General features: G+C 44.5%; 1 protein-coding gene across 2 annotated transcripts in view; it reads right to left on the reverse strand.

Annotated features, from left to right (window-relative positions):
* Myh10 (myosin heavy chain 10) overlaps nucleotides 1-19,476 on the reverse strand; it is a 128,765-nt gene extending 109,289 nt beyond the window's left edge. For both annotated transcript variants that reach the window (XM_085829910.1, XM_085829909.1), the window contains exons 1-2: nucleotides 19,219-19,476; nucleotides 11,851-12,226 (exon numbers count right to left, since the gene is read on the reverse strand). In XM_085829910.1, the coding sequence (XP_085686036.1) occupies nucleotides 11,851-12,195 (345 nt within the window). In that variant the 5' untranslated portion in view covers nucleotides 12,196-12,226; nucleotides 19,219-19,476. The remainder of the gene's footprint in view (nucleotides 1-11,850; nucleotides 12,227-19,218) is intronic.
* Between the last annotated feature and the right edge of the window lie 3,557 nt (nucleotides 19,477-23,033).

Raw genomic sequence — 23,033 nt, forward strand, 5'->3', positions numbered from 1 at the left:
GGCCTCCCCCCACCCCCCAAAACAGGGTTTCTCTGTGTAGCCCTGGCTGTCCTGGAACTCACTTTGTAGACCAGGCTGGCCTCGAACTCAGAAATCCGCCGCCTCTGCCTCCCAAGTGTTGGGATTAAAAGCATGTACCACCACTGCCAGGCAGTGGCACATGCCTTTATCTCAGTACTTGGGAGGTAAGAAGCTGGCGGATCAGCCTGGTCTACAGAGTGAGTTCCAGGACAACAAGGACTATGGAGAGAAACCCTGTTTCAGAAAAAACAAAAACAAAAACAAAACAAAACAAAACCCAAAACCACAATAGGAGACATCTTCCTTGTAAAGTCAAGTAGATGCTGAGAGACTGTAAACAATGGATCATGCAAACACAGGGCTGGGGAGGTGGCTCCGCAAGTGAGAGCCCTTCCAGCTCTATCACAAGGACCTGAAATCCCATGAATGCAAGTAAAGAGGTGTGTGTGCCCCTGCACCATAACCCAGCACTGCTCAGGGTGTGTGTGTGCCCCTGCACCATAACCCAGCACTGCTCGGGTGTGCGGAGACCACTGGTCCAGCCACCACAAGCACACCCATACGCATGCTCACAGTCAGCCCAGCTCCAGGCCCTGTAAGACACCACATGTGGAGGGAACTAGATGGAGAGAATGAGAGCAGGCACCTGTATCTTCCTCTGGCCTTCTCAAGCATCCCTGAGCACACACCCAAACACACATACAGAGTACTAATGTTGAAATCAAATTAGCAAATGTCACTAAAAACAGATCATTCACATCTCTATACACATGATATCAGTGTGAGCAATTATTGACAGGACTAAAAAGAGAAAAATTCCTCATAGTAACTGACAGAAAAGCAGATTTAAAAAAGAGAAAATCGTAGGACCTATAACATAAGACCAAAAATCACTGCATACTTATGGTACTAGGTCCAAAAAAAAGTCAGAGGACACATGATTTTCAAGCTCATTCTTTCCCACCCACATGATCATAAAACAGATTGCAAAGCAAGCTCAGAAGCATCCGTGGGGGGTTGTGTTAAATAACAAAGCAAGCCTGCCAATCCCCTATGTTTGGAAATGAAGCAATTCAGTCCTAAATAGTCTATGGAATCAAAGAAAAACACTCTTGTTATTTTTAATTGAATGATAACCCCAAAAAATAAAATTTACAGAATACTGCCAAAGCAATAAAAATTTATAGCTTTAAAAGCAAGTATTAGAAAATGACTACTTAAAAAAAAATCGAGGTATTTATATTAGACTCTAGAGAATGAACAATTTATACCACAGAAAGTAAAAACAAAGGTATGAAAAGTAGATAAGGAGGTAGGCACTGGGAGAAGAATAGAAAGGACCAGAACAAACCAAAAACCAAGATTTGAACCTTGGGTGAGTCATTTTAAAAAATAGAAAAAAACTATTAATATCAAGCTAAGGGCCAGGAATGTTTGTACAGGGTGCCTGCAGACTCTGCTCCTTGGTCTGCCCTCAGTATTGAAGGGAAACAGAAAGAGAAGGGGTAGAAAAATTACTAGATTTCTCCACAAGAAATATTGTCCACAAGAGTATTGTCAAGTGTTTACCCCGATAAATTTGAAAGTGTTCCTGACGTGGATGGACTTCTAGAGAAACATAATTACCAACTGAAACAAATTTAAAAGTCTGAAAGGCTCCAGATCTACCAAAGAAAAACTTTCCCCAAGGAAAAAAGCAATCCTCGTTTTTAAGTGAACATGAGTCGCAGTCAAACTCTTATAGAGAACAGAGGTCGAACAGCCCTAGTTCATCTCATAAAACCAACATAGTTTTTGGTGTAGCGCTGAGGATGGACCAGGAGCCTTCTTGCAGGAGCTACATGGGCACCCACAGAGCCACAATCCTGACACAAAATAATCTTAACACAAAATGCGGCAAGAATATTACAGAAAAGGAAGGCAGTTGGTCTTATTCAAGATATACATAGCCTAAATATTAGCCAGACAAGGAGAGGGAAGAGCTGAGGAGGGATATAAGAACCCTTGCTCCTAGTAAGGTTATTCAACATTCTGGAATATATAACAAATAACAGAAAAATTCATACTATTATCTCACTGATAATGAACAAATTGGCAGGTTAAAGTTCAAACAAGGTTCTTAAAAATCTATTCAGGATAAAAACTAAGAATAGAAGGAAATTTCCTTTACATTGACAAGAATTTTTTTTGTCGTTTATTTGGTTTTTTTTTTTAAGATTTATTTATTTATTATATGTAAGTACACTGTAGCTGTCTTCAGACACTCCAGAAGAGGGCGCCAGATCTCGTTACGGATGGTTGTGAGCCACCATGTGGTTGCTGGGATTTGAACTCTGGACCTTCGGAAGAGCAGTCGGGTGCTCTTACCCACTGAGCCATCTCACCAGCCCCTGTTTATTTGTTTTTAATATTTTTTTAAGACACAGTTTCTCTCTGTAGTCCTGGCTGTCTTAGAATGAACTGTGCAGAGCAGGCTGGCCTCAAACTCAAGAGTTCTGCCTGTTTCTGCCTCCCGAGGACTCAGATTAAGGCCACCTCTGCACAGTGTAAGAGGTTTTTGTTTTGAGATAGGGTCTCACTGTGTACCTGGTTGACCGAAAACTCAGATCATGTGCCTCTGAGTGCTGGGATTAAAAGTGTGCCTACCATACCCAGCTGCAAGTGCTATTCTTAATTTTGAAATATTGAAAAATTACTCCTGAGATTTGAAATGATACAAGAATGTCTCCTAATACTTTTATTTAAAAATATTACATTGGGGGGAGGGATCCTAATAGTATATAATAAAGCAAGCAGAAATGTGTAAGACTTGGAAAGAAAAACAAAATCATCATTTGCAGATAGTGAAGGCATTCCACAAGAGTCTTCAGGGAACCATTATAAACAATGAATAAAGTCAGCAAAGCCCCTGAACACAAAGTCAGTATATAAAAATTGTATAACAGAATATTTCTACATAATGGTAATAATTATGAATATATTATAATATGTTCTCACTATATGTACCAAAGTGGTAAAATTTTAAACACGATTTGCCTCGGTTGGGTTTTTGTCAACTTGACACAAGCTACAGTTATAGGCAAAAACCTCAATTGAGAAATTTCCTCTGTTGGACTAGACTGCCTGTGGGCAAGTCCGTAGGCCATTTTCTTAATGATTGATGTGGGAGATCTCAGCCCACTGGGGGTGGTGCCATGCCCCTGTGAAGTGGTTCTGGGTTGTGTAGGAACAACAGGCTGAGCAAGCCGGGAGGAGCAAGCCAGTAAGCAGCACCACTCCATGGCGGCTGCATCAGCTCCTGCCTTTGAGTCCCTACCCTGATGTGATCAGCCAAATAAACTCCTCCATTCCCAAACTGCTTTGGTCATGGTGTTTGTTTTATCACAACAGAAAACCAAACTATTTAAATAGTGGCTAGAAAAAAACTTAAATACTCAAAAGGTAATTTTAACAAGATCTAGACACGGGCTGGAGAGCTGCCCGGCACTTAGCAGCACTGGCTGCTCTTCCAGAGCACCTGGGCCAAGCCCAGTGTTCGCGACCATTTGTAACTCCAGTTACAGGGCTTCTGATGCCCTCCTCTGGCCTCTCTGGGCAGCAGGAATGCACACTGGGCACAGATAGACATAAAATTTAAAAAAAAATAATAATGAAAGATGCTTTTTAAAAATATGGACATAGCTTTTGCAAAGAAAGTTATAAATAGAAAAAATAAACTAGATATATGAGTTGATCAGGAATTAAGGTTTAGTTTTGTAAACATCTCATTTCTTCCCCAAGCTGGTTTGTAAAAGCTCCAATGAAGATTTTACCAGGGCCTGGGCAGTGGTGGTGCATGCCTTAAACCTAGCAGGTAAAGGCAGGTGGGTCTCTGTGAACTTGAGGATAACTTGGTCTACAGAGCAAGTTCCAGGACAGCCAGGGCTACCCAGAGAAAAGTCCCCCAAAACAAAACAATAACAAAATCAACAGGATTTTATGCAGCTTGTTTGTAACAAATGGCAAATGATACTAAAATTATATTGAAACAGGAAGGACTTACCAACCATAAACCATAAACAACCAGGGGCAACTGCTACAAACAAAAATGGAAAGACTGCTGGGAGTGGTGGGAATCAGGCAGACTATCACAAAGATATTCAAATTTTACCATCAGATGTGATGGGCAATACCAGTAATCCCAGTGCTCAGGGGGTTGAGGCAGGAGGATCACGACCCCAGACAAGTCCAGGTTATGGATCTGTTTCTGTATTTAATCTACTGTGATTGATTGTATTGTGTTGCTTGAGCACATGAAGGAAATCACACACACACAGAATTGGGAAAGAGGAAGCTGTCTCAGCAAAACAAGAACAATTACAAAACCCTCAAATTACACTCCTGACAACCAAATACCACCAGTTTCTTTTCTTTCAAGAACAGCCTCACTTTGTTTTCAAGGAAATGTCTGCCAAACATCCCTGCAGACGCAACCCCAATCTACCTCTCAATCCTCCTAGCACACAAGCATGTAGCCTATGAAAACAGCAGCGAGTTGCGCTTAACTGAGATACGCTCACACCCGCTGTTCATCAGGCTGCCACCATTCGCCCTACACAGCAGAGGCGCTAATGCATACTCAGCTCCTCACACAGGACATTCATTAAAAAGATGTACTCTCAAGGGCTCAGATTTAATAAAATCAGTAATTTCCCCTGCTTTATCAAGGACATTCTCAAGTAAAACTGGATTTGTTTTAAGCTACCCACAAAGCTCAGTGAGAACAAAGCTTTGAGAACACAGCCTGCAGTCACTACCTTTATCCATGAGAAGGCACCGTGGGCTTTAGTCATCGCTGCCTTTGGACCAGCGGTACAAATGTCAATGGTGAAATGGCAAATGACATAATGGCTATAAAAATAGTCGTGACCTCTCAGTTCCCCTGAAGAGGATTTAAGGAAACCACACTGACCACACTTGGAAGACTGCTCAACGCCATCGACACAGAGCAGTGGGCCCCATCTTTAAAGGGCAATACCAGGCAAGACAAAACCCACAGACACTGCATGAAAACAAAACCAGGCAAAATTAAACTCTAGGTGTACATTATAAGTTAATGTGATGGGAGATTTTAACCCATCCTTCTTGTAACTGACAAACAGACAAACATCAGACTTGAGAAGTTTTGTGTGTGCAGGTGCATACCTATGGAGTCGGAGGACAAGCTCAGGCCTCAGCCGCTATCGGCATTTTTTTTTAATTAGGTATTTTCTTCATTTAATTTCAGATGCTATCCCAAAAGTCCCCCATACCCTCCCCCCCCAACTCCCCTACCCATCCACTCCCACTTCTTGGCCCTGGAGTCCCCCTGTACTGAGGCATATAAAGTTTGCAAGACCAAGGGGCCTCTCTTCCCAATGATGGCCAACTAGGCCATCTTCTGATACATATGCAGCTAGAGACACAAGCTCCAGGGGTACTGGTTAGTTCATATTGTTGTTCCACCTATAGGGTTGCAGACCCCTTTAGCTCCTTTGGTACTTTCTCTAGCTCCTCCATGGGGGGCCCTGTGTTCCATCCAATAGCTGACTGTGAGCATCCACTTCTGTGTTTGCCAGGTGACATGGGGTTTTTGAGACTGGGTCTCTTGCTGGCCTGGAGCCCAGGAAGTAGGCTAGCCTGGTGGTCAGAAAGCCCAAGGATATATGTGTGCCACCATGCCTGGCTTGTTCATGTGAGTTCTCGGGGCTGAACTCGTCTTCAGACTTGTGTGGCAAGCATTCTACTAACTGAGCTGTTTCTTAGCTTCAGATTGAAGATTAACTAGTGCACTTAAACTCTTCATCTAGTGGCCATACATGGAACTGTATGTACATCCAACAATAACAGAATATACAATCTTTACAAACATACAAAACACTCTTCAAGCTGAGAGTACATTTACAAAAAAAAAGAATTTTCAATAAAAATAAAGACTAGCCGGGTAGTGAGAATTCTGATCTCTTTAATAACACAGTATTAAGAATGTGGTTTCATTTTAATTAATCTCAGGTATGGAATATAGGGCTGCTTTAGATCATCCATAGCACAGCAGCTGACTATGATTTGTCTGGTGCTCTAGCAGTGGTGTGACTTTGCCAGTTGCAGATGGTTTCTGTGATTGTGTGATGCTGGGAATTCCGAGGGCTTTTCAGAGGGTATACAAATGCTATGACTCTAAGAGGTGTGGGGGTGAAGGTGGGGGTGGGGGGGGAGTGGAGGAGTTGTTGTTGTGGTTGGCTGGTTGCTGTTTGTCATGGTTTGCCAAGTAGCTGTGAGTAAAGAAGAAATTAGATATCCTGCCAGTGAAGATCAAACTTGCCCCAAGGAACTCCATGACCCTAACCAGCAGGAATTTGTCTATCAATAACACCAACCCCTTTCCTTCTTATCCATTTTTTTTTCCTATCTAGGGTTAGAGGGTTTAAAGGGTGGGAAAAGGGTGGAGAAGTTTGGAAGAAAAAAAAAGAAGCCAACAAGTAGCCAAAGCCCAGCCACATAGTAGGGCAGACATGACAGTGCACACCTTTAACCCCAACACTCTGGAGGCAGAGGCAGGCAGATCTCTGTGAGTTGAAAGTCAGCCTGGACTACATAGTGAGTTCCAGGTTGGCCAGAGCTACATGGGGAAACCCTGCCTCAAAAACAAACAAACAAACAAACAAATGAGCAAATAAAATAAATAAAGGCTGATATTATATGAACATTATCTTTGTTTTGTGATTACTTTTTTAAAAAAAATCAATAATAAGGGTTGGAGAGATGGCTCAGCAGTTAAGAGCACTGACTGCTCTTCTGAAGGTCCTAAGTTCAAATCCCAGCAACCACATGGTGGCTCACAACCATCCCTAACGAGATCTGGCGCCCTCTTCTGGAATGTCTGAAAACAGTTACAGTGTACTTACATATAATAAATAAATAAATCGTAAAAAAAAAAAAAAATCAATAGTAAAAGGATAACTAAGACTAACACTTGAAATGAGCATGGTGGCATGACTGTAATCCCAGAACATGGGAGGTGGAGCAGGAGGATCAGGAGTTCAAGACTAGCTTTTGTTACACATTGAGTTTGAAAATAACCTGGCAAAAAACACCCAAAAAAAACAAAACAAAACAAAAAAAAAACCAAAAAAATCCTCAAACCAAAAAAACAAAAACTGCCTTCAAAAGCCAAAAAGCTGAGGGGACAGCTCAGTCAATAAAGTGTGTGCATGAGTTTGGACCCCAATACACTCATAAAGAACAACAGGCGTGGTAGGATACAGCTCCAACCCCAACACTGGAGACAAGTAGATACATCTCTGGAGTTCACTGTGTAGCCAGCCTGGTCAATGAGCTCCAAGTTCAGTGAGAGACTCTGTGTCAAAAGATCAGATAAATGGGGGCTGGAGAGATGGCTCAGTGGTCAGGAGCACTGACTGCTCTTGCAGAGAACCTGGGTTCAGTTCCCAGTACCCACATGGCTGTTCACAACTGCCCGTAACTTCAATGCTCTTCTGGCCTCCACAGACAGGTAGGCAGGCATGCACACAGCACATATACATACATACAAGCAAAACTCTCAGACATATAAAATAAAAATAAATCTTTTTTAAAAAAAGGTGCCGGGCGGTGGTGGTGCATGCCTTTGATCCTACTTGGGAGGCAGAGGCAGGTGGATTTCTGAGTTCGAGGCCAGCCTGGTCTACAGAGTGAGTTCCAGGACAGCCAGGGCTACACAGAGAAACCCTGTCTCGGAAAAAAACAAACAAACAAAAAAAGTAAAAAGTAATTGAGAAAGATACATCATGCTGACCTCCAGCCGTCACTGGCACTTACACACATATGAACATGTTCACATAAGAACCTGCCTAAAAAAATACCAGAAACACAACAACAATCAAAACAAAAGGAAAACAAGAAAAAGAAAATAACACCACCACCTTTGGAAATGTTAAAATACACCTTTAATGATCCAGAGGCCGAAGAAGCCACAGAAATCAGAAAATACTTAAAACTAAGTAACAAAAAGCTACGTATCACATCTGTGAGTGTGTGTGTGTTAGAAAGAGCATTACAGTTCTAAGTGGGTTTTGTAGGAGGGAAGATAAAAATTAGTGATCTGAGAATTTGGCAGTTAGGGAGAGTAGGTGGAAAGAACACACTAAGCTTGCTAGCAGCCAAGTCTGTCTGAAGGAAGCTGTTTTATCTTCCACTCGTGCTATGGCCAAAGCACAGGCTATCTGTCTCTACCATGGCACCTCAACTGACAATTTCAACTACTCAGTTAGTTCCAAACAAGTATAGCAAGGGCGGCTCTCCCAGCCCCAATGTCAACCGCTCCAGCCAGAATTCAGGGTGGGAACCTTTCTCCATCCTCCCTAACCCCTTCTGTGAACTTAATACTTTGAGGAGGAACAAAATTGTCCTTCTGTAGAGAACTAGAAATCATACTTTGAAAAGAAGCTCAAAATCTCACTCAGTTGTCACTAAGGTTGGAAAAAAGTATAGACATAAAACAGTTGCATAGACTTCGAAATACCATGAAGACTATTTACAAATCCTCATTGTGTGTGCAATGCGTGTGGATATATGTGCACCAGCCTGTAATGCATGTGTATATACATACACCAGCGCACATGTGTGGAGGCCGGAAGGCAACATCAGGTATCTTCCGCTATCATCATCTACTTTATTTGTGTTTTGGACTTATTTACTTTATGTATCAATGATTTGCCTGCATGTGCGTATGTGCAGCACAACATGCTCACTTTTATTTTTTGAAGCAGGGTCTCTCACAGAACCTGGAGCTCACTGATTGGCTAGACTGGCTGGCCAACCAGCTACCTCCATCCTCTCCTCCCCTTCTCCTGGCTCTGCCTTGGAATGCTGAGCTGACAGGCATGGCCTACCACCCACAGCTTTTCATGTGAGTGATGAGGACATGCCAAGCACTGTACCTTCAGCAGCTTCTCCCTTCGTTGTGCCCCTTGTACCAGGGCAGTATCTCCCCCTTCGTCCTCCCTTCTCTCTGCTCCTTGACATCTATGGTGTCCGCCGATGTAATCAAGGGATCAAGGAAAGCCTTGAACCTACAAAGAGTTTGGCCCCTGTCCACACTAATGTCCTTTAGTGTGTGTGTGTATGTGTGCATGTGGGAGAGAGACAGAGAGAGACAGAGACAGAGAGACAGAGAAACAGAGAGAGAGAGAGAGAGAGAGAGAGAGAGAGATGGGTCAGTCTCAGATGTTGTTCCTCAGGACAGTGGTACTTATTTTTTGAGACAGGCTCTCTGTGGGACGACTTAGGGCTCACCAATTAGACTTGGATAGGTGGCCAGAAAGCCCTCTAGACTCTTCGTCTCCAACTCCTCAGCACTGGGGGGGTGGGGGGGGGGGGAGATAATAAGCTTATGCTTTCCTGAGCTTCCATGGGCTCTGGAATCTAACTTGGTCCTCATGCTCGTGCGAGCAGTGCATGAACGGCCTGTGAGAAGCTATCTTCTCAGTCCTTCCAGTGCCTCTTGGTTGTGCTTTCACCTTCCCAGGCCTGCAAAGGTCACCACAGCAGGCGTCAGTCCAAAGCTCAGGGGCTCTCAAATCCCCAAAGTCCACATCTGACTGCGACATCATACGACTCCCTCAATCTCATCAACTCTGCCCTTCAATGATACTAAATTCTCTGCCCTTGACATTGTGGGATGAATGATAATGGTCCCATATGTTCATTTATTTGAATGCTTAGTCACCAAGGGTGGAACAATTTGGGAAGGATTAGGAGGTGTGGCCTTGTTGGAGGTTTCAAAAGCCAGTCCCAGGCTTTCTGACTGCTGCCGTGGATTAGAATGTAAAACTCTGAGCTATTGCTCTGGCACCATGACTGTCTGCTTCCCGCAATGATCATGAACTAACTCTCTAAAACTGCAAGCAAGATCTCAATTAACTGCTTTCTTTCATGAGAGTTGCTTTGGTCATAGTGTCTCCTCACAGTAATAGTTAACAGTAGTTAACACAGTCACAGAACCCTCCTGCCTAGACCTTCATTCCTCCTCAGCCTGACTCTGAAGATGATCACTAAGCTGTACTCGTACTGTGCTGGTAATACATATACAAGTTGCCTGGCCCCCACGGGCCTAAAGCTGAATCAGAGCCAGGAAGAGGACAGTGTTGCTGCGTGTCACCCACTGGATTCCCACTGCTGCTCCTCTGCTGATCTCTTTTCCTTGGCTCCTCCTCTTTTCCAGGTCTGTCTGCTCTCCTAACCTGCTTTTCCAGCACTGCAGGCTGCCTCTTCCTCTCATTTTCTATACCTTACTTCTCAGAAGAAAGGAAGAGGAGGTGGAGGGGCTCAAAACCCACTCAGTTCTCAGCTTTTCTTTTGCTGGTTCCTTCACCAGCCAGACTCCAGTCCAAATGTTACCTTTTCAAAGAGGCCTTCACCCACCCACTGGGGAAGCCATTCTGCCTCCAGCCTAGTTTGTAACCTTGTTTCATTCCCTTATAGGACATCTCACAAATTCAGGGCACTGAAGACAGTGACTGCTAGGTAATGTTACTTAAATACACTCATTCTTCAGGAACACTGGTTCCGGCCGACTGAGTTCTGAATTACTTGAGGCTTCAAGTAGCATATTCTTTGCACAAAATTCAACCACACATTCCCAATTTCAATGCCATTACTGCCAGCCTTTCAATGTCCATGCCTTTTAAATCTGTCCTAGTCTCATCCATGTAACCTTCCTCAGTGCTGGCCCCTGTCTGCCACTTCCTCAAGTCTAATTTGTCATTCTAGGGTATTTCGTTGTTATTGTCTATGTGCATGGTGTTTGCCTGCACATGTGACTGTGCACCTCTAGTTTGTCTGGTGCCCATGGAAGCCAGAAGAGGGCATTGGAACCCTTGGAACCGGAGTTACAGATGGTTGTGAGCCACCACGTGGTTGCTGGGACCTTCGGAAGAGCAGCCAGTGCTCTTCACCCCTGAGCCATCTCTCCAGCCCTTGTAACTTTCTGAAACAGGGTTTTATACTCTTTAGCCAAGGCTGGCCTCTAACTCATGGAAGTCCCCCTGCCTACACCCCTCTTCCCAGTCGCTAGGATCATAGGCATGAACCATGACATCTAGCCCATTCTAGATGCTTTGCAGTATTTGGCATTCTTCCCCTGCTTTACCCTCAATTGTTTTCAGTAACTTCTATGCACAGACAAGATTGGCACCTGCAACATAAATGCCAGCCCCAGGACAGCCTTAGCCTCAGTCTCATCCCCAACCCTTTCCTCAGCATCCATCCTCTGCCTCTGTCACCCAAATGAAGCTGCTCCTGCTCTGCACGGAAACCTTGGAGCCTGGCGCCCCTTGCTCTTCTACTCTTCCTTGCCTGGCTCCTCCTGCAAATGAACGCCCAGTGATGATTAAATTCCCTAGCCTTTTGCCACACGCTCCCTTGCATGCCACCCTCCAGAGCCCCTCTTTAGCAGTCTTCAAACATTATTTCAGTACATCTAGTCATTTAAACTTTGAATTGGTAATATGTAGAAGAGGACAGACACAGTGGTGTATGCCTTTAACCCAGGCAGAGGCAGGCAGATCTCTGTGAATTCAAGGCCAGCCTGGTCTACAAAGCGAGTCCAGGACAGCAAGGACGTGTTATGCAGAGAAACGATGGGAAAGAAAGAGGAGCTGGTTAAGCAAATACCTTCCTATTTTTATCAGAAATAGAATGTCAAACAAGATGCTGGGAACCTCTGTTCTCAAGTGGTTAAGCCTTATGCATAACATAAATTAGATTACTTCTCAGGTACCACTCCCACGGATAGTGAGAAGAAATACTCACGTAGATAAGTCCTGAATAGTAGCGGTCCTTCAGATTATGTAAGACAGAGGCTTCGTTCAAGCAGGTCAGCTCTGCCATATCCTCCACCTTGGAGAACTTTGGTGGGTTCATCTTCTGAATGTCATCTTTGTTGACCATTGCTTTCTTCCCGTTCTCTGCCAGCTCCACCATAACTTCATCGCCCCGCTCTTCTTTAATACTAGCTGCCTCAAAACCATGGCGTTCCGATGGAATCCACACCAGCTTTTTAGCTGTCCAGTCAGCTTGAGTGGCAGGGTTGTAGATGACAGCCCTGTCCACAAAGAGATACCTCTCGGGATCCTCCAGTCCAGTTCTCTGGGCCATTGTAAACAGAAGGACCCAAAAGTAATTGCCTCTGGAAGAGAAGGGCAGAATTAGATGCTTGGAACATGTAAAACAATTTACAAGCTTGACTTTCGAAGAAACTAAGTAAAACCTTCAGTAAGCATAAAATACCCAGTTAAAGAGCCCAGTATCCCTCCCACAGCCACAGTACCCCCCATTCTCCAAGGTAAACTTCAGGGGTAACCACTAATCATGACTCTGGTTGTCTGGTGACCATACGAGATCTGCCCTCAGTTACCAAATGCAGAGGCAAGCAACAAAGTTTCTGGATGACCTTTTCTCTATCTTCTTTCTCCCTCACCACAAATTAAGCAAGGAGTTAGAAAGGGAAAGGCGGAAGAAAAAACAAAAAACCAAAGATTATATAATGAAAGGTTCATGGAGTGGTACGAGAATTAGTGTGACTACAGGCCATAGCTACAAAACCTAAAGATGATTGCCAGAGGGCAAAGAACCAGGTCCAGGGTATAGCTCAGTTCCACCCTCAGTACAGAAGCAGGGAAGAGAGAGAGAGAGAGACACACAGTTAGAACTAAATTATGCCTTCTAGTTCATCTTCAAACAAGACTCAAGTGAATTCCCCTAGACCTTCGCTATGGTCCTTTAATCTGTAACATGGGGGCCACAGAAGACATGTACAATTTGCCTCCAACCAAGCTTTTCAGGCATGTCATGACAACTCCTCAGGACTCCATCTGTATCCCACAACTGTTCCCACTCCTGCATCTCCACCTTCCACTACACTCGCCTCTCAACAAAGTGTCCATGTGTAGTGTAAGTTTCCAGATTAAAACGGCTCCTTAATCAGGAAGGTAAACAACTCATAATACATTCAGGAAGTCCCTGAAACTAAGCACATTCACTAGGCCCTTCCCTGCCAGAGTAAGCAATAAAAGCCCCTAAAAAGAGTCTCTGATGCAGCAGAACCAAGCTGTAAAAAAGACCTTCATGCAAGCGTAGAGGTAAAGAAGACTCCTGAAACAAGACCAGCTTCCTGGAAGAACTAGAAACCAGCTGAACTGCCTGGAAGAGGTTTAGACCAACTGAAGAACCTGGAAATGACACTCTCCAACCTATGGAGCTGCCTGCATGCTAAGCAATATGTTCCAGGTCCCCAGGTTTCTGAGCTGTCAACTCATACAGGGATGGCCTTGGTGATACAGCTGTCTTTGAGTCATTTCTGCTCCTGCAACCCCTTACCCATGTTCCTGAAAGGAACCCCAATAAAGCTCATTGGTTCATCCTGTTGAAATTTGGTGGTATCTATTCTTTGGTCTGTTGTGGGCTCCCTGTCTGGGGTGAGTAGATGTGTGTTATGTCTCCTGAGGAAAAGTTTTGTAACACAACACCATGTCGTCCATTAACCGTGTATGGCCTCAAAGCAAAAATTCCAGAAATGATCTAACTAGTACAGAAAAAAAAAAGAATCCGTAGTAAATGACACCATATTGAGGAAAGGTGTGTTCTGTCGCTGTTACAACCCACAGAGCTCAAGCTGTAGGTGGCTTATTTAGGGCTCACTGACTATTGGTACTAAGGAGAGAAGCAAAATCCCCACGCATGTCATGGTTAAACACTTCTCCTAGACTTGGGCAATTAACCTTTCGGATCAAAGGATCATCATGCACCTTCCTAATGTGACTTGTCATTCTTTCCTGACAGCATCTTTCTAGACTCTCAGCAAACGCTTCTTGCTATTACCTCCAAGTTTGAATTATTCCAAATTTTATAGACGTTTCTAAGACTTCATCCAAATCAACCCAAGAAACCAAGTACCTACTTTTGCTCTATCAGGTCTACTTCTCCCCTTTCCCCCTCTTGCCAGAAATATTGGGAACTGTTTGTAAGTGAAAGGACCAATATAAGGCATCCTTTGTAGGTTGCATAGAGAAATCACAGTCATCCAAAGTTGTAAATAGGTCATTTACCTTGAGTCTATAAATAAACCTCAAGGTCCAAGAACCCTCTAAAATGGTGTATAAACCATGAAGACTTTCAGCGTGTGTGTGCATTTGTGCGCTATTCTAAGGAGTCAATCCACAGCTTCCTTCAGATTCTCAAATGGGCCATCTATACCCTGAAGGATTAGCTAACAGTGGGTATGGATGCTAGCCTCTTTCACCCCTCATAAGAGTTTATTTCAACCAAATAGCTATGATCCTTCAGAAATTATTTGTTACATGTTAATGAGTTATAATCCCTCATGTTCTGGAGCAGTAGGTCTCAAACTGTAGCAGGCATTGGCAGCACAGAGAAGGTTTACTGACACTCAGATTGCTGGACCACACCCTCAGAGCTTCTCATTCAGTAAGTCTCTATTTCCCGCCCCCTTTTGAAAAAATAAATAAATAAATAAATAAAAACTATTTTAGTTTATGTGTATGAGTATTTTGCCTACACGTATGTATGTGTACCACATACAAGTTTGGTGCCCATGGAGGCCAGAAGAGGGTGTCAGATCCCACGGAACTGTAGTCATAGATGATTGTGAGCCATGTAGGGGCTGGAAATTGAACCCAGGTCCTCTGCAAGGACAAGTTCTCTTAACTGCTAAACCATCTCTGTAAGCCCAGCCCAAGACTGCACTTGGGCTATCAGGTTCTCAGCTGATTCTAATGCTACTGGTCCTGGAGCACTGTTCACAACCACTACTCCACAGTGCTGTCTACCAGTATTACCAGCAGGCACCTTAGAAGAGAAAGGAGGTTGAAAGCCAGCATCCAAAGCTCATTCATAGTTGATACAAAGAATGTGCTGATATGTTTGAAAGAATATGGACTTGGATTTAAAATAAAATAAAATAACCTCCCCTCCCCCTAAAAAGTGATTCTTGTTATTAATACACCTTCAAATGGAGTAGCTAGTGTGTTTTTTATCTTTGTGTGTGTGTTACATCTTAAACCTGCATTTGCTTCCTAGGCTAATAAAAGAGAGTGGGCAATATAGAAGATATTTGTGGCCACGGGTACTGAAGGTTGTTACTGAGTATTAACAAGGCTTTCCCATTTAAAGGCACAGTGCAAAGAAGCATGGCGACCAGCTCAGGCGAATTTGAAGCCAAATAATAGGTCCAGACACTCCACCTTTTGGAAGTACAGAATCTATTAAAAGTGTAAAAAAAAAAAAACCCAAAATTATAACAAAATGAGTTTATCTTTTTTTTTTTTTAAATTTGGTTAAAATGAGCATATGGCACTTTGGAAAGTATCCTTGCATCTGTAGGTTTGCACACATTAATTTACCTTGGATGTGGAAACATGCTTAAATTTGGTAGGCAGCTATAAACTAGAGTGATTTATTTAGCAAGTAGGTAACGTACATTACGGTTTTTTGGAGGGAAGGGTATTTTATCAAATGGGGGCATTTAAAATTTATTAGTACATGTTTACTATGCTGAAATGCTAGTTAACGTGGAAAAACCCTCATCAATTATGAAATTTCATAATTACCACATGTTCCTAGTTTTGTGGGAGAAAGATAATATACACACACCTTTTTGGTTTTTGAGTCCCAGGCAGCTGCCTTAGAAGTCAGTGTGTAGGTGAGGCTGGTTTTGAACTCCTAAAGTTTCTATTTGCATCTCCCAAATTCTAAGATGGCAGCTGTGTGCCCCCATGCCCAACTTCATCTATTTTTTAAATGGAGTCAATTCTTTGCGTCTAAAAGTTGAGTAGTAGATTACAAATTATTTGTATTTTTAATACATCCACATTTTTGCACTAAACCCTAGGGGGACAGTTACCTGTTCCTCGCTGTGTGGTGTTGGTCAGTTAGCCTGGTCCCTGGTACAGGGCAGAGAATCCAGACCTACCTGATATAAATGGTCCCCATCTTTATAATTCACTTCAACTCCCCACAACCAAAAGCCTTCCCTCCTGACCCAAATGCTACCCTTTCACGCCTTCTTTCCAGGTCAGTCTGGCAATTCAATCCTTCCTTCTCCTAACTCTCCTTGCTGCCCGCCCTTCTGGCCGACTCCTCGACCTACCTAGCAGGGCACCACAAGGCTTACTTAGCAGGTAGGATGTGCTCCTGGGCTGCTTAATTCATAGAGTTCATGAGGTCAGTAAAGATGTTTTCCTTAGTTTAGCTCTCTGCTTGTTTGCCAAGTATATTGTATTTTTTCACTCCACTGCACATTTGGTATTAGATCTGATTTTACAATGGTATTTAACATGTACCACTTGCAAATATTTTGCCTTGCTGAAAGGGTAATACCAGAGTTTTTTTTTTTAAAAACAAATAATCTTGTTATACATCCCTAATTACATCCAGACACTGTTATATATATATATATATATATGCATGTATATCAAGGTCTTAGTCCGCAGAAGAGAGGTACAAGATAGCTTCCATTAATAACTCTGCTTTACAAATGAAGAATTCTGAAAATAGACAAATAACTTGCCCAAGGTCACACAGCAGAGGTCACAAGTAGCAGAGGTGGTCCTCCTAAGCCCAGAGACCAAGCTAAAACAATGAAAGTGGACTGGTAAGGGAAGAAATTTCAAAGGACAGGTAGTATCCATACCATGCTATCAAATTTAAATAGCCTGTCTATCAATAACGAGTTAAAGATTATAGGTTTAGTCAATGGGCACATTAGTACAATCTGGCAAAGATTTTATACTTTGAAGGAGAATGCCTACATTTAAGAAAAAAGGGGAAAAAAGGAAAGTCTGTAATAGACAGACATGCAGAAGGTCTGGAAGTGCTGGTGCCACCGAAATAACTAATCATAATTAAATCATTAATCAGTGTCTATATGAATTTGCCTCCTATAGAGCTAAAGTTCCCATCCCTTACATAGGCTGTAGACGACCACTTCTGGGACATCCACCCAGGTCATTTTTTACTTCCAATGAAATGCCCCCTAGCAAAATTCTCAGCTGCCTCCCAACACCCAAGGTAGGTGTGGGCAGAGGAAAACAATTCAATTTTATGACCAACAAATATAGAAAAGCAAACGAAATAGTGACAAATTATCCATCCTAGAGGATGCTTCTAAAACGGATGAACTAAATGAGAACTGTCTACCATCAAGGCCACTGGCATTACAGGACTGCACACACCTCTCCATCTATCAAAATTCTACTTAACCAATCACTAATGCAAAAAGCAAGATTGCTATGAAGCCCTGCACTAGCTCCCATTAGTAAAATACTTCCAAAACTTGGATCTCAAAGCAGGAATTTAATTTCTCATATGTGATAACAATGTACATCAAAAGCTGACGGGGAGAGTCTTTCACCCTACAACGCGCCCTTCAAATTCTCCTCCATCTCCCTCTCTATCCAGTCTCTTCATTGTCATGATTTCCCTACGGAGCCCCAATACATAGCCCAGCACTCACAGGTCACCTCCTTTTGCCGCAAGAGCGTGTGGTATATCACACAATTGCACCATATGCTTTCTGCCGATAAGGACGGGAAGAACGGAATTTAAGATGCAGAAGTAAAGAGATACATAAAATGGCCACTTTTCCAGAACCGGAGACAGGCAGGGCATACTTAAACATCAAATGCACGGGGCTACAAGAATAGTTAATTGAGGCAGATTAATTAGGAGATGGAACAATGAATAGATTATAAAGTTTTCCAGAGTCAGATACTATCAGGAATAATTAAACCTCACCCAAAGCATCCTTAGTTTCAATGTTTGAAAAAAATAAAATAAAAATCTTAGCATAGCTAAAGTATTATATTTAGTATTATTTTATTCAGCAAAAACAGCAGTCTTTGTTCCATCCGCAGTCTGGATCTACTCCGCCTGCTTTTCCCTTACCCCACCCCAATCTACCCCACCCCCTTCCATCCACCGCAGTGATCTTGAAGAGAGCTGCAGAGGCCCCAAGAAACAAGAGATAACGGTCGTAGGCAGAGACCCCGTTACCCAAACCTCACCAGCTCAGGTCAGACGCACCGAGTGGCCACCTCCTAAGGCCCCAGTTCCCAGAGAGGCCTGACTGGGGGCCTCTCGGGTCCCTGGGCCGCATCCGCCCACCAAAGGCCCACAAAGCCCCGCCAACGCCAAGGACTCCACAGCTTCAACTTCCCTCCGACCCAAATCCACTTCGATTTTATAGGATCAGAGTATGACATCCTAACTACAGAAGGCCAGGGAGAGATTCTGTGGCGAGCCATTACCAGATCACTTACACAATAAAGCGATCCAGAGGCGACGGCTGACCCTCCCCCTCGGCCGCTCCGCTACAACGCGCCCGGGCCACATTTCCCGCCTCGTTCTCCCCAACGGCCCAGGCCTCGCCCAGTGTCCCACCTCCCGGTCCACCACGGTCCCCAGCGAGCGTGGCATGAGGTCTAGCACCAGCTCTCCTTCCCGAGACCAGCTCTGGAGCCTCTCATCCGTCGCATGCTCCCCAGACCATGCAGTTTCAGGCCACTGGTCCCTAAACCGCACAGATCCAGGGTCCGCCTTCTGAGTCTTCGGAGAACCTTTCAGTAGCACCCGGGGAAATCTAACTCCACCTAACCCACGGTGCAACCCACCCAGGGTCCCCTTCCTTCCCGGGCCCCCAGCACCAATATCACATCCCAGGATTCAGTCCTCTCCTAAAAGGAGATAGACACGCCGGGCACCTCCGGCCTCTTATTAGGGCACTCACCTCCCAACCCCACGCTTCCAGGGATCCAATGCAACCAGCAGTTGGTCCCTGCATCCCCATCCCAAGATCTCCATTCTCATCCCTTTCAAGGGTCATCCTCACGTATAACCTGGCTCTGGTCCATGAAGGGGTCTCACTCTCAAGGACCCCATTTCCCACCCCTCCAGGGGTCTCTTCATCTCCATACACTGGGGTCCCGTCACCTCCACAAGCTCCGCTCTCCACTGCCCAGTCTCCCTTTCCCAGCTCCCGCCTGGGCTCCGTCTCTGTGCTCCAGGCTCGCCCAGTTCCCCAACCCCGGTTCCTCCCCTCCTGTTCCCTCAACCGTCCCCACTCCCGGAACGCCGCACTCGGACCCGGGCAACTGCACGTCTCACCTTCAGTCGAAGATGGTGGCGCCGGCACACGTCCCCAGCAGCGACCACAGATCCAGCGTCTCAATTCCAAACCCACCGCTGCCTCCGCCGGGCTCCTTTAGCACTGCTGCTCGCGCCTGCCCCACCCACTCCCACCCTCATTGGGCCAGCTCCACGCCCATCACCGCTGCCCCCAGACCCACTGGTCGGTTTGCGCGCCCATCTCCCAGGAAAGACGTTAGCAACCCGAACGAAGCTACCTTCCCAAGTCCGGCTCCCTCCACCCACCTGGAATGATGCTCATTGGCTCCCGCTCCCGACCTAGACCCACAGACTCCCAATCTCATAGGCTGCCACTCACGCCTGTCAGAGTCTCCGGGAGGTGCGGCCGGGGCACTGGCGGGTGATTGGCTGACTCTGGAGGGAGATGGACAGCTGAAACTAGGAGCCAGGCGATCCCGCGAGGCAGAGAGCGCCGACCTTGTTGGGGTGTACACGCTGCGCTAGTCAGGGCTGGGTGGACAGTGGGGCAGGTGTACCGCAGCACAAGCCGCCAGCTCCCACTGGTCACGTCTCTCTATTGCGTCGGGCCGCCGCTGCAACCCACTCGAGCGTTCTGCGGCCCGTAGGCTTGCCGCAGCCACTGGGTCCCTCAGCGGGACCGGCTTTCACCGAGGAATCGCTGGCCCCCGGAGCTGCCTGCAGGGGCGGGGCCGGAGCGCGGTCCTGAGGCCTGACGTCACCCTGGAGCTTCAGTGGGTGGGAGCCGCTGCTGTGCGGCTCACCTGCAGTGGGGGAGGGGAGCCGCTCGGGCTGGGCGCTAGAGCTCGGTCCTGACCCGGCTGCACTCAGCCTGGAACCCTGTGGCGGCCGGAGTCCCCCCTTACTGATGCTTCCTTCCTCTGGTGACCCGCCTCTGTTGGATGTTTGCTTGCTCAGCCTCTTAGGCAGGGCTGAGATTCCAAAAATACGAGAAGCAAACGGGCCTGGCAGAGAAGACCAGAGAGCGACTTCATTTGTTCATTCACTCATTCATTCCAGCTCTCTACCGAAGAGGAACTGGGTCGGGTTTGCAGGATTCCTGTGCTGTTGTCATAGCCCCCAGGGCTAAAGAACCATTAGTTCAAGTGCCTTAGAAAGGTTCAAGGACCTCAGGTGGGAGTGGGCTTCCAAAATAAGGAAACTGGAAAATTGAAGTTAAAAAAAATATGTAATGAAATGTCTGCAGAATCTAGTCAACTCTTAATTATACATGTATAAATATAATAAAGTCAAAAATCACAAGAGCAAAATGGATTGTTGTTCTTATAAAAAGATAAATACAAAATACTTTATTTTAAAACTGCCTCAGGATTTTAAGTATTTAGTATTGTATATATGTGTGTGTTTTAATGGATACCCTGTATATGCCTGAGAAACTTCTAGACTGATTTTTTTTTTAAGTGGGAAAAAAAATGAAAACAAGGCAGGAAGTGATAAGAAAGGGTTGGTGGAATTCAGAGAAATCTCCAAGGCAGCTGAATGCAGAGCCCTTCCGGGGGAAGTGAGAATTCTTTGTCCTTTGTCCAGGTGCATCTGGTCTCCACCCCCACCTGCCCACTAGGGTGGCTGCCCCCTTCCAGGTGTCTTGTGACTTTGGCACCACATGAAGAGTTCTACCCTTCTGAAGTCTACAGAGGAAGTATAAGTTAATATAACGTGTCAATGATAGCCCTCTTATAAACGTTTCCGGATTTAGAAAAGACATGACTCTAAGCTTTGTTACCCAATGAAGTCATTTCTAAATGCTATATTCCATGCTTAGAGCATCCACACAAACAGCTCAAATAAGCCATCAGATCCGTGGTGTCTCATAATTTGAAGCCTCATAATTTTACAACAAACTCAGGGGACCGTTAGAAAGAACAAGAAGTTCACCAGAACTAAAACTCACACGGACATTTGTCTTGATGAGAACGCAATAGCAAACTGTCCCCATTTCTAGCTCTGGGGTCTCTTCCAGGTTTTCATCCGCCAGTTATCTCCCATCCAAGTACCCATCTGGCCTGGTCCCACTTTTCTTATGGGATCAAACAGGATCTGGCATGATCAGAGTAAAATGTCCATACTTGTCTGCCTGGATGGGAGGGGAATTAAGGGGAATTAAAAGAGTAACAGGCTCCAGGTCTCTCTCCTGCCCACCCATGCTTCAGCCCGCCACTTAAGAGTTCTTCCTAAGTTCCCTTGATCTGCCTCTTTGCTTCCTTCTTCTCCCTCATCTTCACACGTAGCCCCACCCCAACCCCCAGTCTCCCGTCATCCATGCCCCTGACAGGCTTCTCCAATTCTAGCCCTCACCAGAACAAAGGGAACATAGAGTTTAGAATCAGGCTCTGAATGCAGCTCTGCCACTATACCTATAAACTCTATATACTGTATATTAATATTTGACAAATTACCTCCTCTCTAAAAGGAAGCTCTAGCTGCATCCTGGAAGGATTCACTTATTGAATGAATATGTTGACTGGGTGGGTTACTGTATAAAAATAGTGACATCATGGATTAATAGGTAGAAAATTGCTTTTTTTTTCTATTGTAAAAGTTCACTATGAAGAGGGAAAGGAAACCCTTGTCTTTGTCTGAAGTAATATTAGCTGGTGACTTAGGCTGTTTCTACTTCTAAAAGCAAAAGTTCACAGTCCATTGTTTGGCAGGGACTGGGTCAGAAGTCCAAACTCCTTCCCTCAGGGCAGTTGAGCATGTGAGCTTGTTTTGTTTTGTGTGTGCAAGACTGACAGGCAGCTTTTTTGAGGAGGTGGGGTGGGGAGGAAATAAATTCCAACATTTGAAAATTAAGAGCTACCCAATGTTGGTAGTCATTAGGGAACTGTGAATTGAAAGCACAATGAGATCTCACTTTATACCCACTTGGTGCCAATGAAAGAGTAAGGTCCACCGAAGACCCAGTGAGGACCTGGGGAAACAGGAACTTTGCAGTAAGACAGGAATGTAAGACACTACAGCCACATTGGAAAATAAGCATTTTCTTTAAAAGTTAAATGTGTTGTGTGCTTTAGTCCATAATAATAATTTTAAAAAAAGAGGTTAAATATAAATTTACCATACACTCTCTCAATTATAGCCTTGGGTATCTTTTTAAAAAGTTGGGGTTTTGGGGAGATCCTATGTGCATACAAAAAAAACCATACACAGAAATGTTCACACCACATCATTTATAATAGTCAGAAGATATGACAACCTAAATGGTGATGAACTGATGAATGGATACAAACAAGTGGTAGATCCATGCAACATGGAGGAACCTTGAAAACCTTACGCTCACTTGAAAAAACCCAGACACAATAGCACATACCTGAACCATCCCATCTGTATGAAATGCCCATAAAAGGCAAAGCTAGAGAGAGAGAGTAATATGGCACTTGCCTGGGGTGACATCTCGAGTCCCGAAGAAGAGACAACCCAGGATTCACTAACAAACAAACATAAGAGATCTAATTGGGTAATAAAAAGGCTCTAAAACTGACTTATGGTACCGGTTGCACAACCTGGTAAACATACTAAAAAAAATTCCCTCCCACCCCCGGAAAAAAAAAAAAAACAATCCAAACCATTAAATTGTATACTCTGAATTATATAAGTATGTAAATATATCTCAATAAAGTTATTTAAAAAAAAAAAGCTAACACATAAAAACCCAGACTTCCAGCTTTTCTTTAAAAATGGGAAGATCTGGGGGCTGGAGAGATGGTTCAGCAGTTAAGAGCACTGACTGCTCTTCCAGAGGTCCTGAGTTCAATTCCCAGCAACCACATGGTGGCTCACAACCATCTGCAATG

This window comes from Mus caroli, unplaced genomic scaffold, assembly GCF_978045245.1.
Source record: "Mus caroli unplaced genomic scaffold, Mus_caroli_1 scaffold_13, whole genome shotgun sequence".
NCBI lineage: Eukaryota > Metazoa > Chordata > Mammalia > Rodentia > Muridae > Mus > Mus caroli.